The 20,563-nt window shown below is 43.3% G+C and overlaps 1 protein-coding gene across 2 annotated transcripts; it reads right to left on the minus strand.

Moving 5' to 3' along the window:
• Nucleotides 1-651: 651 nt before the first annotated feature.
• LOC119464454 (acanthoscurrin-2) lies at nt 652-19,285 on the minus strand. Of its 2 annotated transcripts, XM_049656668.1 has the most exons (4): nt 19,181-19,285; nt 17,424-17,607; nt 3,345-3,909; nt 652-754 (listed from the first exon to the last, which is right to left on the minus strand). In XM_049656668.1, the coding sequence occupies exons 1-3, from the start codon at nt 19,184-19,186 to the stop codon at nt 3,347-3,349; spliced, it is 753 nt and encodes a 250-aa protein (XP_049512625.1). In that variant the 5' UTR covers nt 19,187-19,285; the 3' UTR covers nt 652-754; nt 3,345-3,346. The 2 variants fall into 2 exon arrangements, with proteins under 2 accessions (XP_049512625.1, XP_037581366.1); XM_037725438.2 differs by lacking the exons at nt 652-754; nt 3,345-3,909 and adding an exon at nt 15,847-15,945 and having other exon boundaries at nt 16,829-17,607.
• Between the last annotated feature and the right edge of the window lie 1,278 nt (nt 19,286-20,563).

The raw sequence follows: 20,563 nt of genomic DNA on the forward strand, positions 1-20,563 counted from the left end.
CAGGTAGTCAGAATTGATCCGGAGTCCCCCTCTATGGTGCGCCTCATAATCATATCGTGGTTTTGGCATGCAAAACCAAAAATTTATTTATAGATAAATTTTTACAGACAACACTAAAACGGTACGAAATTAACTTTGATATCTATCGATGTCGATTTCTAGTGCCAGATATCTCGGTATGTGCTAGGTGATGATAAATACTAGGTGGTTTTCCACTACAGAATATCTCATTGCAGGTGCAGTTTGAGCTAACTTTCGTGTACAATAAATATTTAACAGTCTCAATGGTGAGGGTGTTTCCCTTGGGATCAACCAACAACCGCAGTATAGTCCATAAATTTTTAACGTGATAATGCGTGCAGCAACAAACGTCGCATCAATTTCTGCCAAACTTCTGACGCTCATAAAATGCTGGGGGCATATTTGAAGAATTATTTAGTGTTCGTAATTAAAAACCACCCATGGTGGCTTGGGCCGAGTATTTTCTTTGGTAGCCCAGAAACCAATGGAAATGTATTGAACAGACATTTTCCCAATTTGTTTGGTTGTCGCAAAAGTGCATGTGTATTACACTCCCTTAGATTTCCATTGTACGTTCCTTATATGCCCTCGGAAGTTCACGCAATGGAGAGAATAGATTCGAGCAATGTGTTGTGCCGGAGCAAGTTTTATTGAGTTCTCGTAAGCTGCCAGAGATCATTTGTGACCACACGAATTTCCGAAGCAGAGCAGGAAAAGATGACGCATGTTCAGTCTGGAAAGACACGAAAAACAGGGTCATTGAAATGCTCGCTTCCGGAAGGTAGCCTGTTGCTCAGCAATTGTCGGAGAACAACAGGTGTATATTGGTAACTGCACAAATAATGCGCTCATATACGAATAATTGCATTCGTATATTCATCGACATTACGTGACCTATCCAGGCCAACTTCATGTCCTTAATCTCAACGGTAATATCATAAACTCTGTGTACGTATTCTCTCTGATCCATACTGCAATTTTCCTTTTGCTCGGTGCAAAGCTGATCACTTTCAATATACTTTACTGTGTTTCTTTTTCTCCATTGTTTCGTTTGCTCATTACATCACTTCCCAAAAGTTATAATTTTCTAGTCTTCAGCATTCCTCTTATTACGGGTAACTATGTGCCATTTATTCCAAATCAAGCCGTACGGTCCATGGTCCGCTTGGATGTTTTCGGAGTCAAAATTTTATTTCTTTTTTTCGCCTTTCTGGTGTTTCAAAAGCCTGTGGGCCACCCATTTCTGCAAACACGTGGTTCCGTACCAATCTCAGGGCACAAATGAGGTGCTTTGAAAGCAACAACCTCTTCCGGTGGTTATCGCCTGTTATTTTTTTCGGAGGTTAAGTGCTTTCTGGTGATTACATACTGCCTCTAGCAAAATAAGTCACCTCAGCGCTTATAAAACCATAATTGGGTGTGACTTGACATCAGAGCCATACCGTTCATTCTTTTTTTTTAGCCGTAATGAAATGCCTGAAGTATACACTTGCAATTTTTTAACAGTATCACGCGAGCCTCGACCATATGGCGTGTCAGCGGCCTTGTATAGGTGAGGGATGGCGGGATTAGCAACTTTATGTGCGGTCGTGCGAGGTTAATTCTAGTTCGAATGTATTCTGCTGCGCTGTTCGCTTCAAGAGTGCCCCTCACGGCTACAAGGCCACTGACACGCCGTGCGGTCAACGCTCGCGTTATTGTTAAAAAATTGCAAGGATGTACATTCTGAATTATAAATAATAGTGGCATCATCATTATAATCAGCAGCAGCCTATATTTATGTCCACTGCAGGACGAAGGCCTCTCCCTGTGATCTCCCGTTACCCCTGTGTTGCGCTAGCTGATTCCAACTTGCGCCAGCAAATTTCTTAACTTCATCACCCCACCTAGTTTCTGCCATCCTCGACTGCGCTTCCCTTCTCTTGGTATCCATTCTGTAACTCTAATGGTCCATCGGTTATCCATCCTACGCATTACATAGCCTGTCCAGATCCGTTTTTTTCTCGTATAGTCAATTAGAATATCGGCTATCCCCGTTTGCTCTCTGATCCACATCGCTCTCTTCCTGTCTCTTAACGTTAGGCCTAACATTTTTCGTTCCATAGCTCTTTGTGCGGTCCTTAACTTGTTCTCGAGATTCTTTGTTAACCTCCAAGTTTCTACCCCATATGTTAGCACCGGTAGAATGTAATAATTGTACACTTTCCTTTTCAATGACAGTGGCAAGCTCTCAGTCAAGATTTGGTAATGCCTGTCGTATGCCGTCCAACCTATTTTTATTGTTCTGCAAGCTTCCTGCTTATGATCATGGTCCCCTGTGATTAATTGACCTAGATAAAAGGACACCTCCGCAGAATCTAGGTGTTGACTGGCGATCATGAATTATTACTTCCTTACCAGGCTATTGAAGATTACCTTTGTCTTCTGCATAATAATCATCAATCCTGCTCTTACACTTTCTCGGTAAGGTAATCAACCATTTGTTGCAATTCATCCCAATTGTTGCTGAACAGCATAATGTCATGAACGAACCTAACGGTGTTGAGATATTTGCGCGTTGATCCTCACTCCTAAGCGTTACCAGTCTAACAGCTTGCATACCTTTTTTAACCATGGAGTGAATATCAATGAAGAGACTGTGCCACCTTGCCTGACTCATTTCTTGATATGTATTTTTCTACTGTTCTTGAGGAGAAGCAATGTAACTGTGGAATCTTTGTGGATATTTCACAATAGACTTACGTATGCCTCCTGTACTCCTTGATTACGCAATGCATCCATGACTGCTGGTATCTCCACTAAATCAAATGCATTTTCGCAATCTATAAATGCCATTTAGAGAGAATAATTGTACTCCGCAGATTTCCCACTTACCTGATTGATGACGCGGCCGTGATTCATTGTAGAATATCCCTTCCTAAAACCAGCCGATTGAATTCAAGCATTGCCCCCATTCTATTGGAAGTTATATTGATGGATATTTTATACAATACTGAAAGGAAGCTAACGGGATTGTTTTAAAATTCTGTAACGTATCCCTTTTATGGATTAGTATAACGTTGGCACTCATCCAGCGCTCTTGTACACTTGTATGTATGTATGTATGTATGTATGTATGTATGTATGTATGTATGTATGTATGTATGTATGTATGTATGTATGTATGTATGTATGTATGTATGTATGTATGTATGTATGTATGTATGTATGTATGTATGTATGTATGTATGTATGTATGTATGTATGTATGTATGTATGTGTGTATGTGTATGTACGTACATACGTAAGCTGCATGCCTTGATGCAGCTCGTGCTTGTGCCCACCTTTAGCCGAGGTATCCTCCGCCGAAGCCGGAGCCGGCGTTCTGCCCGAACGACGTCAGCCCGTATCCTCCCTGGAGTCCGCCAGCGCCGCTTCCGAATCCAGCGGAGCCCTGCTTCTGTCCGGAGCCGAAGCTCTTGCTGTCGCTTCCCGCAAAGCCTGAAGTGTGACTGTAACCCTGCTTGTTGTTATAGGCGTTCACGTTGCTGGCAGACGCACCACCAGCGAAGCCAGCGGAACCCTGGTTGAGTCCCTTGGCTCCACCCTGGTATCCTCCCTGCTGACCCCCAGCAGAGGAGCCGTAGCCGGACTGGTAGCCACCACCGTAGCCAAGGCCGCTTCCGTAGCCGAGACCACCGTACCCGAGACGGCCGATTCCGATACCATTTCCGTATCCGAGACCACTGTAGCCAAGACGACCGTAGCCGAGACCACCGGATCCAAGACCAGCCCCGTAACCGAGGCCGCCGGTTCCGACTAGTCCAGTATTGGCAACTGCAGGGCCAGCAAGACCAATGCCGCCATAGCCAGCGCCGCTAGCCACACCAAGCCCGCCCAGTCCAGCGCCTCCAAGACCCGCGCCGGCTAGGCTGGGTCCCACGCCAGCGCCGTAACCGCCGGCTCCTAGACCAGCTCCTAGACCGCCCCCTAGAATGCCTCCGCGACCTTCGATGTCCTTCTCTTTCTTGGCGGCATCCTCAGCGAAGACGCTGCAGGCCACAAGGGCGCAGACAGCAGCCACAGAAAAGTACTGCGTTTAGAATAAGAGGGCATCGTCATCATCATATCATTGTCACCATCATCCTAGTTTGTAACCACTGTAGGACAAAGGCCTCTCCCATTGGTATTGATCAATGTGTTGCGTAAGCTTACTCCGCCCTATGCCTGGAAATTTCATATTCTTACCACTTCACCTAAATGCCTTGCCACCTTCGACAACATGCCCCTTTTCTTAACATTCATTTCGTTATACTAATGGAGGCTAGGGGATATCTTTTCCGTTCATCACATGAGCCCCCACACTCAACTCATTTATATTAATCTCAAGTACAAAAGCCGCTACCTGCGTTTTCTCTTTTCATATTGTCAACTTTGACTAGTTCCATTCTTTTTTTGTTTGTTCTTTCGTACAATTTTCAATCCCGTAGATACGGGCGGATTGCACTGATTGCATAGTTTTCTTTTTAAGCTTATTGGTAAGTTGCCGTTCATCGCTTGGGAGTAACTCTCATGCGCGCGTTATATAGATTACAAGCGTTAACGGGACTGTAGAGAGAAAAATATTTGGAGTTGTATTAGTAAATTACCCTTCCAAAACACACACAGAAAAATACACTCCCGCCGCGAGAAAAGGCCATGGTAAGCCAGAAAAGATGCCAGAGCGAATGACGGGGGCCAAAGGCACCTTAAAGTTTCCGCATCAACCAACGTGACGTCATCAATCTGGTGGCCTCTGCTTGGGACTATCTAATGTTATATCGGTACAGATGGGCTTCAATGTGTTTTAAAAACACCGCAGACAGATCTAAGTAAATTTCGAAAACTTTCACTTAGCCGTAACGGCCCAAATAGAAAAAGAAATACTTTGAAATCTGTGACGTCACCTTGACGTGGGGTTTCAGAGAGGAATTAAAAATGAAACTGTCGTTCTCATTTTCTTTTCTCATAATGAGCGTATTACGGCGAAACTAACGAAAACGACATTTTAAGAAATGTGTTATCTGTCTGGAGGGAATTCATTAGGTGCTTCTGCTTAGCGCCCTGTTTTTGTTTATAGCGGGCCGGTTACATTCAACGCGGCTCATTTGGAATTGGGTTTCAGAAGTACTCGTTTGCACTGTAATATTAAATGAAAGTACCTCACTTTTATTGAAACGTTCTCCGACATGCGTATTCCGCAGTGGTATAAAGGTTGATTTCTACATTGACAACCCATAAATATTTTTGTGCAGTAGATATTATTGTATTATAAGCTTTGCACTGGAATTGAGTTCCACCTAAACAAAATATTGCGGCAGTTCCGCACTAGTGGCGTGAAGACATGGGCAAGCAGCGAGGCTGGCCGCCCCACCTAGCTTCGTCGGGAAACGCTTGTCGTACGATCCACACCGCAGTCTCTCGCTTTTCGCAGTCGCGCACGGAGATAAGCGTAGACAACTTAGTGCCCAACCAGAGTCTATCGCACACTCGGAAACTGTGCCCAAACTCACTGTTCAGATACTCGCGGGCAAACCGTCCGTCGGCACCTCCCGTGGCTCTCCGCACTTGCCGCTGGAAATTATCCAGGACTCGCAGGCCCGGATCATTTTGGCGACGCTTCTGGTTGCAGTAGAGTAGCAGTCTGGGTCAGTTGGTACATACTGAATAGTATGTACCAACTGACCCAGACTGCTACTCTACTTCTGGTTGCTCAAACGGGTTTGCTTCCTATCGCTGGCTCGAAACTCTAGGTATTCTGCCATTCGCTGTCGTTTAGTAGCCGCTTCGCCGGCGCGATATTCTGGATCGGCCCAAAGTCGTCTCATTCGCTCTCGAGTAGCGGCGCGCTGTCTTTCGCGCCGCGCTTCCTCTTCCCCAGGAGTGACTATCTTCTTCGGTCGCTCCATTCCCCTCCACAGCGATGTCGACGCGGCGGCGACGCGGAGCTATATATACCCCTCGGGTATATCGGGCTCTGCAGAACATTCTACAACCGCAAGTTACGTCGTTACGCGGTTTCGTGCAATCTGATGCCTGAACGAAATAATTCAACTTATGGCATGGTGGACTACGAATAAAGGCTAGCTACAGACTATTATATTGTGATGAACATTAGTTATTCAGTTACGCTTTACTATATCGCCACATGACATCCCGTAGGGTATCGGGGAAAGTGTAGTACATAACACGGCACAAATAACAAACATTGTTAGCAAATATACAATAAATACGCAAACCATGTGACTCAATAAATACGCATCGATAGCTGTAATCACATCTGTGTCATGATTGTCACAGGAATAAGGCAGGACTGCCATAGGCCAGAAATATTGACTCACCTTCATTTATTATGCAGATGTTGGCGTCTTCAACTGAATGTGTACCTTGTGGTTGGGGAGTCGACTAGTCCGGAACCAACGATGGTCGACAGAGACTGAATGCCCCGCCTATAGAACCAACTCCTGTTTTATAACCCGACGCGACGGAAGCATCCGTTCTAGAATCCAAAACAAAACATGAAACCTTTGGTCTAAAGGAAATGCCATTGCAACACCTTTCTTCCAGTAGGTCATTCTCGTAATTAACTTGGCTGTTTGCAAGAACGTAGCGAACGGACGGAGGTTACGCGAACAACACGTACCTCCTTGCTTCTAAAACCACGGTTCGATGAGACGTTCCTAGAATCTCCGGGACACTTCCGCACGAGGCTCTTGCCGGGCTTTCTTCATGTTTTCTTTTCTTTTCTTTTTTTGCCAAATTCGGTGTACTGTCGCGTGTGTCGGATATGGGTAGAAGAAAACATTGGCGCCTTAAGAGTACGCGAAAGTATTTGACGACTGGTCGCTGCAAAACCCCGTCTTAATTCTCGCGAACACAGGAAACTATGAAAGAATTATCCAAGGACGCGAAGTTTCCCGTACGCCCACCGCGTTGCTCCGTGGCTATGACGTTCCGCTGCTCAGAACGAGGTCGCGGGTTAGATTACTGACCGCGGCGTCCGCATTCCGGAGGGTACAGAAGGCAGAATAAATGCTCGTGTGACGTGCTTTGGTGGATGGTAAAGAACCTCAGGTGGTAAAAATTAATTCGGAGCTCCTCACTGGGCCGTCCCTCATAACCCACTGTATAGTATCGGCACGCTGGCCTTAATCAATATCCGGGACCAAACAGTCTTGCACAGTTATAATTTCTGGTGCGGTGATATAGTTAATGTCGCCAGTAGAAGTAAATGTGGTTGATCCGGTTCGTCTAGAGGCGTATTGATGGAAAACGTAAGAAAGGTATGGCGCCACAGGGACACTGACGCCACCCTATGCCCTATGCTACGTGCTGGTTGCACGACATTCAATAACACTATGCGCATATTCATTTCAAGGACACCCGCAAGACGCGGATTACTTGTGATCAAGGTGTTTTATGGGTAATTCTACCAAAACGTAATCAAGGAATTCAAATGTTGCCGACAGAAGCCGTTGCCGGTTCTTTATTTTTCTTTTTTTTTGAGGTGAATATAAATCAGCAAAGACCAAAAGGCCGAAGCCCGAACAGTATGATCATGGTAGATTAATATTCCTTCTCCATCCACGAAGCCTTGCGCGCAGATTTTTTTTTTTTTTGCTTGAAAAGACACGGCAAAGTGAAATTGTATTGCCCGATTACTTCAATGACTGCAGTGGGCACAATGAATTTTGTTTACACTCTTGTTTCCAACCGTTGCTACGTGAAGCAGAGGCTTCACACACACACATTAAGCATTTATTCGTTAACAGACTTTGTTGATAATAGGCGTTGTTCTTAGGCTTCATGCGTATAGCACTGCGCCTCGACAGAGAGCTTAAGGGAGGAACAACTTTATGGCACAATACGAGGACAGAGAGCAGCTAAGACACACGATCGCAACCATGTTTCATCCTCTTCTCTGTCCTCGTCTTGTGCGCATAAAGCGCTTTCATGTCTTACCAACATGCCCAAACACTCACCTTAGTTCCGGGTAGGGTAAGTCAAGCCCTTAGATTAGCGAGCACGAGTCCCAAAGGCGGCAATTGTCAGGTTTTACTACCAAGGGCTTGATGTTACCGCTGTTACAAATTCTGAGGGCGGCGGTGTCAAGAAATGCGCGGTTCAACTTTCGGTAAAAATGCGCAGTTCTTGCACTTACGTTGTTATGCATTGAAGCTGTAACGTAACTGGAACGCCGATGCGTTTCGTTGGGCACTTTGAAAATTAATACATCAAAACTGGCATAGTCCTGAGAATTTGTTCCAAGTTGATATGCCTTGCATATTCACTACCTACAATTCGCAGATTAAAATATGTGCCGTAATGTATTTAAGAAGTTCATTAGCATAATTATGTCAAGTATTCTATTAGGCATTTTAATTTCTCGTAGAATCAATGGCCACGGGAACCACAGGAATTTAAGCAAATGTTGTGCAGCTAGAAAAAAAAAACACCCAGTATAGCCGAAGATGTTTATGCAATGGACCGCAGGGGAGGTGAAGCGTCTTATTATATATCAAAAATGACATCTTGCCTGACGTGCTCACTGATTTTTCTTACCTTTGTACAGATTATGAATCGATCGCTAATAAATACATGCAATCACTGATTGCCTTAGTTTATCGATCCCGGTCAGAGCATACTCAAGAATTATTTCGTGTCATAACTTCTGTTTTGAATTCGCGTCCATAATGTATTTGCGTGTTGTCCTTGTTGGTGATTTTATTACTGATCTTTTACCACATGGCCCACAATGCAGACAATTTCCAGATGTGATTGAGCCATTTTCCTGCACAAATGTAATAGCCTGCCACCTAAATTACGACAAGAAGTGAAACCCTACTAAACGTGTCTAACTCACAAAGATAACAGAGACTTCAGTGCCGGTGGCCTCACGAGTGATTTGAGCAATCACTTCTCTGTATTTTATTTCTTCCCCATGATGAAGAAAACAAAAAAATGCATGTGAGCGATCTTTCTTTTACTTATCGCTCCTTTAGTGTCAGGTACATTCTCTGCTTTTCAAGCTGTATTGAGAATGTTGAGTGGAATGATGTCTACAGAGAACAAATCCAGCGTAAATAATAATAATAATAATAAATAATAATAATAATAATAATAAGAATAATAATAATAATAATAATAATATAATAATAATATAATACCTTTATTCTTGAAAAACAAGTAGTACAAGGTTACCAAGGCATTAGGAAAAAAGTTCCTATGAACAGCAACTTGCTAGTCCTAGTAACCAGAAGGCAGCAGACAGCAAGAAGCGAACAGATGAAACAAATGGGAGAAAAAAAAAGGAGAAAAAGAAAAACAAAAAGAGAGAAAGGAAAGAGAGATTGAGAGCATATAGCAAACAGCGATCAACATAGTATGAATTGGTTCTGCAATATTTAAAGCACTTCTATGATGAGCCTTCCCACTGCAGTGCAATAAAAAGCAGAGTAAGTCAGGAAAACCATTCATTATTAGAGTGCTTTAGAATAAAATTAGAGAGCGAAATAGAGTACGATATGTTAAAAACAAATGTTAAGCTAATGTTGAACTAAATACAAAGGCTAAACTAAGAGATGTATCTATGTTACTCGAGTACAAAAATGTTTGAAAGAAGTAAACAGAGAGCTCGCGTTCAGTATTACCAGGCAAAGTTTGCTGTGGTCTGTTATGATTCTAGAAAAATATGAAGTTCGGCACGCTCGCTTATTGAGAAAACAAAATATACATAGTCTTCCTACAACGCTTATAATTGATGACGTTGAGTACAGCGAGGTTAGACTGGCGGACAATTAAAAAAGTTCACTTCAGATGCAGCAGTGCAGACATGTGGCCCACCAAATTATACAGAAAAGTACATAGCTTCTTCCTACACGAACTATCTTGAATCAATGTAGTCAATGGGAAACAGCGGCATATCTGAAATCAATTAATCAAAATACTGCAGCTGGTTATGATGACATCAAGGCTGAACCAATTGTATACGTTGCTGAAATATTATGTGGACCATTGCAACGTGTCTGTAATCAAGTTTTTGTCACAGGTACTTTTCCAGAAGACATACAGGTTGCTAAAGTAGTAGTCATCCACAAACGTGGCTCTCACAACTACTGGCCTATATTCGTGCGCTCTTCATTTTCTAAAGTATTAGAGTACACATTAAAATTCTGATTAGGCAAGTTGCTTGATGATAGTCAAATGCTTATAAAAGAACAGTGCAAGTTGCGTTAATAGAATTACGCAGAAATGGAACTACTGGATAATAAACAAAAATTAAACAATTGACAATAAGTAATAGATACTTGCATTATTTCTTGCAATTTAAAAAGGCGCTAGATTCAATCAACCATCAATCATGCTGTTTTCTTTGGTAAACTACCGCATTACGGTATCCGAGGCATAGCCTAAATTCAGTACGTAGTCATCTATCTGGCAGAGTACATTTCACTTCTTTAAACGGTTGCAATTGCTGCCAACAAAATATAGTCCTGCAGAGTTATATTTTTTATCTATGTAAATGAAATCGTCTATATACCGCAAACTTCTGACATAATACTATATGCAAAGAACACAAGTACATCTTTTTTGCGCGCAGACCCTACTCGATCTTGAAAAGGCAGCTAATAGATGCTTAATTGAAATGTCAAACTGGTTTGGGAACTCATTTCAATTAATTGAAATGTCAAACTGGAAATTTCAAACTTCTGACATAATACTATATGCAAAGAACACAAGTACATCTTTTTTTGCGCGCAGACCCTACTCGATCTTGAAAAGGCAGCTAACAGATGCTTAATTGAAATGTCAAACTGGTTGGATATAATCAACTTTAATTGAATGTTAGAAAAACTAAATGTGTAATTTTCAGATGTGTAAACAAGCTTGACTATTATAATGTTTGTATAAAACTCCGATATTGAACGGGTACGTAAGTACAAATTTCTATATATTAACGAAGAAAACACGAGCGGGACACCTCACGTAAATAAGCTTCATGCAAATATGTGTAGGTCAATATCGATATTGTAGAATATCCGAAATTTGTTGCCGAAATGATTAAAACTTCAGTTTTATTATGGTCCTGTTCATTCTGATCTTCACTACTGCCTAATAATCTTGGATATCACTAGTAGGACAAATTAGGACAGGTGAATAATTCAAGCAAAAAGAGCTGTTCGCTGCATAGAAAACCTAAAATGGAAATACCACGCAGCACCATTCTTCTTTCAGCTTAACATATTCAAAATTAACCAGTTTGCTATGTATACAAAGAAGGAAATTCTAGGTGACCGGTATACTCAATTCGCATCTTCATTTGGAACGCTAATATTCAGAACTAACCATGGAACAGGATATACTTGCTTATCTAGTACCTGATTTTCTTGGGGGGGAGGGGGGAATCGCGTTATTGCTAATATGATGCACCAGTGAAGGTAGGTATATGGGCTGAAAAAAAGCCCCAAATTATGTCCTGCATGTTTCGGCGGAATAACAATCTTGCGGTATGTAATAATTCTGTTGTCGTGTTAGTCTTTTCTCTTTTATTTATTGCATAAAGACTTGCATGATTTCTTGACGTTGCTATTTGTCAGAATTATTGCTGATTGTTTCAAATTACTGAGCATATAGCATGCGTATGCCGACAATATATGCCTAAATCATCATCATCATCATCATCAGCCTATCTTTATGTCCACTGCAGGACGAAGGCCCCTCCCCGTGATCTCCAAATACGCCTGTATTGCGCTAGCTGATTCCGAGTTGCGCCTGCAAATTTGCTATCTTCATCACCCCACCTAGTTTTCTGCCGTCCTATACTGCGCTTCTCTTCTCTTGGTATATCCATTTTGTAACTTTAATGCTACACCGGTCACCCACCCTACCATTACATGGCCTGCCCAGCTCCAGTTATTTCTCTTAATGCTAATTGGAATATCGGCCATCCCCGTGTTCTTTCTCATTCTCTGATGCCTAAATAAACAGCGATAAATAAATAAACTCAATAGGAACTGCTATGCAACCTTTTTTTATTTTTCGTTTCAATTAGGTGCGGTATTTCAGGCACCGACAACTAACGTCCCTTTTCTGCAGTGCATATAACACCAGTACTGTAAGTGTGATTTACCGCTTCTAATTTGTGCGTGACAAAGGTCGCAAGTTGCATTCTAACGACGTACGGAGCGATAAAGGCCATGCCAAAAAAAAAAGCGTCACCGTACGCTGTCGTAGGTTCTGGTTACATGAACTTCAAGCGCTGGCTAAAGGTGGCACTTGTGACTATGCTGTCGGCTTGTTGACTTGTTGACTGAGTAGGGAGCGTTTTGGTATTTGCATGTTCTCTGCATGCAATGACTTTAACGAAGCGAAAAGTGCAGCAAGGCAAAGTACAATTTTTTTTTTCGTTTTGATTACAACAACGCTCGACCTTAACTTTGCATTTCTCAATCCCAAAACACAAGATTATTGTGACAGGTTCTCAACAGCGCTTATTGTTGTGAAGAAACCTCTCTAAACATTTTTAATTAGTACGAAATTTTGATATTTATATTCCTTATAACATCTATGCATGTTGAAGGCGAGTGATACAGGAGCTGTACTTCGGTGGTTCCCTCAGAGCTTAAAGTTATGTAAGCGAGACAAGAAGTTCGAGTGTTGAAAAACAGATCATTCCGTGACCCATGGGCAGTCAGTATGCCTGGATTTGTCATGCATGTAATAAAGGTGACGGTTATGATAGGCTGTAATTTTCATTATAACACTGTTTAGTCTTGCACGTTATATAAGCAAATGGCGAATAAACACAAAAAAAGAACAACAAGAACAAATTAAACAAAAATGGTTGGTCTTGCACAATAACTTCCTTAGTTCAAACTATTCTGTCAGGAAACAATGTCGTGTTCTGTTCTTTGGACTAATTGCATGTTCACTTTCTATGTTAGTCTCTGCTTTGCATTTCTCGCGTGTATTCTTTTTAAATATTTACTTTCCGCAATATGTTTCTGGTACTGGTGATCTTACTGTGAACGAATATTCGCATATCGAAGATTTGCAGCGTTTTTATGAAAACCGTGGCGCTCGTAACTCTCTTCAATTCGACCACAGCTCGGTCGCTATTTCTTTAAACGGCTGTTAATGCTAGCGTCAGAAAAAAAATCTAATTGTCCTGAAATTTTCTTTTTTTTTAATTCTCATTCAGGCATACGTCTGTGACATAAAATTTGCGATGCAAACTTATAATGCCGTATAAATACCCCGCTGTCAAAATGCGCCTACATTTGGCAGGGAAATGAACGAGCTTCCATTGTCCTCGTGGAATGGCTGCCATGCGGGGCAACGATACCATCTTGCGAGTAGTAACAAGAAGCGGACCTTGATGTCCCGCCGCAGGCGGTGACACGCCCACTTCGCGGCGAAAAAAGCAGGATACAATGGACGATATCGCCGTAGAGTTTTCATTCACAGGAGCCTCCGGTGACCGTTCATGCTATCTCGTCGGTAACTGTCACTCCTTCAACAACTTGTCACGATGACATGAATGGGTGGGGAGTCTTTAAAGTTATCTTTGCAACCAACCATTCATGAGATCTGTGTTCAAGAGAGGAATATAATTATACGGGCCCAATTACAGATAACAAGTGTTCGACAAATAATGGCACAATAAGCGTGCTAGCATCCCATCACGTTTTATTTACGTTTTATCATACTCTAAGGAAGCTGTACTTGCTGATAAGCTAAGAATTCAGTGCTGTGACTGCGCCAGCGAAACATAGTTTCGGAGAGGCGCCAATAATGAAAGAAGTTCACCGACGCACATACGGGATGAAGGAGGAGGAGGAGTAGATTTTAATGAAAATTAATGAACGCAATAGGCCGGCGCCTATATACAAACTTGCTTTGAGTTGGACAGCGATGTCTTTGCCACTGCACTCTTACGGCTATAGTATATAGTTGCTTTTGTCTTCACAATAGCAAAATCTAGCCACCGGCTTATCGTCTCCGCCTAGAGCGACGTCATTATCAAGGGATACCTCTCATTTTTTACCAGTCCTCCAGTAAATGGCTCCACTTTTTTATCAGGCACTCCGATTGCGCAGCGCACATTCTTGTTGTGAGGAGCAAGTGAGTTCACGAACGTCTGCCAACTGTGACTGCGGACATGAGAGACGCGCGTTTATCAGGCTGCGCTGGGCAGGTACACACCACTCATTATGAGTAGAGGCGATATCTAGGCACGCCCTTTGGCAGATGGTATTGTGTACCTGGTGGCCTACCATTTCACTGAATTAATGGAACGCTAATGGCTGGGCTGATGAAACCCTCCCCCTTTATCGCACTTTTCTCCCCCATTGGTATGCCAAGTGTGCCCCAATCGTTCAAGAATTAGACTCGTTTTGTTTGGGTAGGACGTCTTCAGGACAGAAACTTGGGATAATTATTTCCATGTAGCAGCTAACGCTACGTAGAAGCTATGAGACATTGTACCACCTTCATCACTGGCTCATGGCGAACAGGTTTTAACGTTTTTACGCCGGCGTACAAACTCCATCGTCTTTTTAACGTAGACCACCGTCACAAAGACAAAGGTACGTACGATCGACACATAGTCATAGATGGCATCACAATCCGTGTTTCTCTCGCTTACTTTCGTCCAATACCTACAACTGTGTACCTAACATTCCGAATGTCTTAAAGTCACGTCGAACGGCCGTAGTAGAAACCATTCCGTTGCCGTCATGCGACCGTCGTCACTTTAGTAGTCGTCTTGATGCTGGCGTCGCACAGAGACTGGCGTCACACACACAGAACTGATCGACTTACACAAACACGTTGGTCCACTTGGTAACGCATTGCAGAACTCCAAACACGGCTAGATACGCCAGCTACTCGCAAAATGCTTCGCAGAACATCAATTCCCAAGGTACATAGTGACTGCATATTTTCTTTGTGCCGTTGCTAGCATCATCATCCTTGATGGTTAAAATATAAACGCTGAAGGGGACGAATGAAGTTTTCGTTCTTGCTTAGTTTTTTGTAGCAGGTGCACATAACATAATGGTATATGTGCGACATACGACACGAGAACAGCCATAGCTGTTAAACTCTTGTGTCAGACATTTCGATGCGTACTTGGTGGACAGAGTTACTGAATAATTCTCCACTACGGCTTCTCTCATCGTCGCTGTAGTTTAAGGTCGCTGTCCTACACAAAAGAAAATTGTCTTCTTCTTCTTTCTGGGGTTTTACGTGCCAAAATCAGTTCTGATTATGAGGCACACCGTAGTGAAGTGCTCCGGATTAAGTTTGACCACCTGGGGTTCTTTAACATGCACTACAATGCAATTACAAGGGCGTTTTTGCATTTCTCCTCCTTAGAATCCCGACCGCCGCGGCCGGGATTCGATCCCGCGACCTCGTGCTCAATTTTTTACAGACCTAAGGTTAAAGGTGGTAAGCTTGAAATAAAACAGCGACCTAAAGGGTGCAAAAAATTAGTGTGCAAAGCTTGCCACAACACACGTTGAATCAATTAATTCCATAACTTTAGATGCTCATAAAAGCTACTGGCATATTCGAAGAATGATTCGGTGTTGATCATTCAAAAGCACCCATGGAGACTCGGGTCGAGTATTTTTGTGGCAACCCAGAAGCCAAGAAACATCTATTTAGCAGTAGCTTTCCCGATTCGCTTGGCTTTCGCGAAAGTGCATGTGTATTAAAATCTCTTAGATTTCCACTGTACGTCCCTTATATGCCCTCGGAAGTTCATGCTATGGAAAGAATAGATTTGAGCAATGTGTCGCGCAGGAGCAAGTTTTATTGAGTTCTCGGAAGCTGCCAGAGATCATTTGTGACCATGAAACATCTTCGAAGCTGGGCTGGAAAAGATGACGCATGTTCAGTCTGGAAAGAGAAGGAAAACAGTGTCATTCAAATGATCACTTCCGGAAGTTAGACTACTGCTCAACAATGGCCGGAGACACGCTAATATACATTGCTAATTGCACAAATACTGTGTCCATATGCGAATAACTCCATTATTGCTTTTTTCTGTTCTCCGCGTTACATTGACCTGTCATGCTCAACTTCATGTTCCTAATTTCAAATATAGGATATTATCAACCTGGGTACGTATTCTTTCTGAACCATGCTTCAATTTTCGTCTTGCTTGACTCAGTTTCTTTTGTACAGAGGGGTATCGTGTGTACGTATGTATGAAAGGGAAAAGTTGTCATCCACCAGAATTACACCATGAAGCTACAAAGGAAACCCATGCGGCTTTTTATCCCCTTTCATACACTTTCCTCCACTTGTGGGTTTCGGCAGAACTGATTTGCCGTATGTATGTATGTATGTATGTATGTATGTATGTATGTATGTATGTATGTATGTATGTATGTATGTATGTATGTATGTATGTATGTATGTATGTATGTATGTATGTATGTATGTATGTATGTATGTATGTATGTATGTATGTATGTATGTATGTATGTATGCATGCATGCATGTATGTATGTACGTACGTACACCCATGAGCAAAAGTATACGGACCACAGGGTCGCCGAAAAAAGGGAATTTCTTCATTATTAGCAAGCATAAAGTGGACTTCATGAGTACACTGAGAAGTTCGCATTGCCAAGTTTGGACTGCAGTCCTCAATTTCAAGTTGCGTTCGTAGGCAGAGGAAAAAATCGGCTTTTTCGCGCAACCCCTGGTCCGTATACTTTTGCTCACGGGTGTACGTAATCTGGCGCGCGTTGAGGCAGCTGGGGCTTGTACCCACCTTTAGCCGAGGTATCCACCACCGAAGGCAGAGCCGGCGTTCTGCCCGAACGACTTTTGTCCGTATCCTCCTTGGAGCCCACCAGCGCTGCTTCCAAATCCTGCGAAGCCCTGCTTCTGTCCGGAGCCAAAGCTCTTGCCGTCACTTGCTGAAAAGCCTGAAGCGTGATTGTAACCCTGCTTGTGGTTGTAGGCGTTTACATTTCCGGTAGAAGCACCACCAGCGAAGCCGGCGGAACCCTGGTTGATTCCACTAGCTCCACCCTGGTATCCTCCCTGCTGACCCCCAGCCGAAGAGCCATAGCCAGACTGGTAGCCACCACCGTAGCCGAGGCCGCTTCCGTAGCCAAGACCGCCGTACCCGAGACGGCCGATTCCGAGACCGCTTCCATATCCGACGCCACCATAGCCGAGACGACCGTATCCTAGACGACCGTATCCGAGACCACCGTATCCGAGACCACCGTATCCGAGACCAGCTCCGTAGCCGAGGCCACCGGTTCCGACGAGTCCAGTATTGGCAACTGCAGGGCCAGCAAGACCAATGCCGCCATAGCCAGCGCCACCAGCCACACCAAGCCCGCCAAGTCCAGCACCTCCAAGACCCGCGCCGACTAGGCCAGGTCCCACACCACCGCCGTAACCGCGGGCTCCTAGACCACCACCTATACCGCCGCCTAGAATGCCTCCGCGACCTTCGATGTCCTTGTCTTTCTTTGCGTCTTCGTCAGCGAAGATGCTGCAGGCCACGAGGGCGCATATGGCAGCCGTAAGAAAGCACTGCGTTTGGAATAAGGGAGAATGATGGTTACCATCGTCGTCGCCGTAATCATGGTCATCTTCGTCATAATCATCCTAGTTTATAGTCAGTGGTATGTGAAGACCTCTCACAGGAATGTGGTTCCCTGTGGTGCGTCAGCTTACTCTGGTCTTATATACTTTCACATTTAATATTCTCACCACTTCACCTAAATATCTTTCCACCCTCGACAGCGTTTCTCTTCCCTTGTGACATATATGTGACACTAATATAGACTACCGGATATCTTCTCTGTGGAACACATACCTTCCCCTACTCCACTTGCTTATATTAATCTTAACCAGAATGGCAGCTACCTGCGTTTGCTTTCTCACGCATATTGTCAACTTTCCCCACTATATGTAGTCCCGTAAATACAGGTGGAATTCACTGCTTGAATACGTCTCTTTCTACGCTTATCGGTAAGCTGCCTCTCATGGCTTAGGAGTGAGTCATGGGCGTGATAGATATATTACAAACGTTAAAGTGACACTGGAGATAAAAATGATTGGAGTTGTGTTAGTAAATTACCCTTCTACAACACTCACATAATGATACGCTCTTGCCGGGGGAAGATGTCATGGTAAGCCGCAAAATACGCAAGGACAAAACACGTGTGCAAGCGCCACCTTGAAGTTACCACACCAGCCCGCCATGTCGTCATAGATTTCGACGTCATCATCTCGGGCTTAGTTAAGGTCATATCGGTACAAATGGGCTTAAAGATGGACTTAAAATTTCAAAAACCTTCCCTTAGCCACAATGGCCCAAAGATGAAAAATGTACTATCAAATCCGTGACGAAATAAATGTGGGGTTTCGGAGAAAAATTGAAAACGAAAGTTTCGCCTTCATTTTTTCTTGTAACGAACGTATAACAACGAAATTAACGAAAACAATGTTTTGAAGAAATGTATTATGTGTCTGGTGGGAACTGATTAAGTGTTTCTGTTTGGCGCCCTGTTTGTGCTAATAGCGGCCCGGTAACATTGAGACGCGGCTCACTTGAAATTGGCTTTCAGAGGTGCTCCTCTGCACTGTCATATTTCATGAAAGTCTCGCGCTTTTATCGACAGGTTCTTTGATATGCGTATTCTGCAGTGCTTTAAATAATTGTTGCTACATTGGCAGCAGATAGGCATTTTTGTGCAGTAGGTAATGGAATTATGTAGAGTGAAAGTATGTTCCACCTAAACAAAAGGATGCTTACTCACGCCTTCATTATCCATTGACAGAGAGGAGTCAATGAAAAATTTCACTCTTTCTGGGACAGTCTGCTCTAACTGCTTCTAGAGGAAACGTACTGCATCGACATGTGTATTAGCTTTTGGCGCTCTAGCTCTACATTGCAGTAGCTTTGGACGAGTGCACAAAAATAGGACACAAATAAGAACAAAACGTAGCACAAATAAGAAAAAATGTTAGCAAATATACAAAAATATGCGACACCTCACGCAAGGCAATATAAATACCGATCCAGAAAACCAACTAACTGCTGTCCAGATTCACTCAAAAAGAAGGCCAGGACTACCACAGCCTGAAAATATAGGCTCACCTTCATTTCTCGAAGCTGTTGGCGTATTCAACTGAATCTGCGCCTTGTGTGTGGGGAGTCGACTAGTCCGGGACCAACGATGCTGGGCAGTGACTGAATACCCCGTCTATGGAACGACTTTCATTTTATAACCCGACGCGACGGAAGCGCCCTGTCTAGAACTCAAAACAAAACACAACACCGTTGGTTTAAAGGAAATGCCGTTGCAACACCTTTCTTGCAGGAGGTCATTCTCGTAATTAACTTCGCTGCTTGCAAGAACGCGGCGGATAGAGGTTACGAGAAGAACACGGATCTCGTTGTTGCGAAAAACATGGTTCGGCGAGATGTTCCAAGAATATCGGAGACACTTCCGCACGGGACTCTTCCCGGGCTTTCTTCCTTTTTCTTTCTTTTTTTTGTTTGTTTCCGAATCAGGTGTGCTGTGGCATATATCGGATATGCAAGCTTCCATTGGAACCCTCACGCGTACGCGACAATATTTGAGAACCGGCCTGTTCAAAACCCCATTTTCATTCTCGCTAACAGAGGAAACTACGTCAGTATTGTCCAAGGACGTGAAGTTTCACACCGCGGTGGCTTCGAGGTTATGGCGTTGCGCTGGGGAGCTCGAGCCCGGGGGTTCGATGCCGGCTGCGAGAAATAGTCATGTGCCGTTTTTTTTGGGTGCACTTTAAAGAATTTAGATTGGTGAAACTTAATTCGAAGTGTTTCACTATGCCGTCCTCCATAACACACTGCGCAGCTTGTAAACGTTCAAGCCCACAATTTCATTCTTTGAAAGCTTCGCCTGTGGGGCACACTTTTGATTTTGTCAGTTGGAAAGCGTGGTTACTCTCTAAAGAACTTGCGCAAAAATGTGTGGGGATTTAATTTTGAGTGCTGGTCAAGGTAGTGAGAATGTAGGGCTATGCAAAATAAGTGTAATACACTTCAGATGCAACACCGTTTGATGCGTTTACTGGACGCAGTAAACTAGTAGTTTAGCAGAGCTCTCTATCTAGAAGGCGGAACTACTGCAAACGCTGGATCGAAATATTGATCTCAATCAATTGTAGGGCTGCTTCACTAACACTGCGTGATAAGCGGCAGCTCAACTTTAGGTTTTATTGGGCTATAAATATTTGTGTGACTCTCAAAGGCTGAATGAAACTAATGGGGCAGTGTGGTAAGGAAGAAAGGCTGCAGGTTTATGTCGCAAGTTAGTTGATGAAAAAATGTTCAGAAATGTTTACTTCACTAATTATCGAAGGTTTCCTAAAAACGTTATTACTAAGCTAGGTTTATTCAGGCGATCGAAAATTGACTGCTTTCAACATGTTACAGGTCGCTCTCTTATGTTGCTGTATACTGATAACAAAAAGCTTTTGCATTATGTCACAC

This window comes from Dermacentor silvarum, chromosome 9 (genome assembly GCF_013339745.2).
Source record: "Dermacentor silvarum isolate Dsil-2018 chromosome 9, BIME_Dsil_1.4, whole genome shotgun sequence".
Classification (NCBI taxonomy): Eukaryota; Metazoa; Arthropoda; class Arachnida; order Ixodida; family Ixodidae; genus Dermacentor; species Dermacentor silvarum.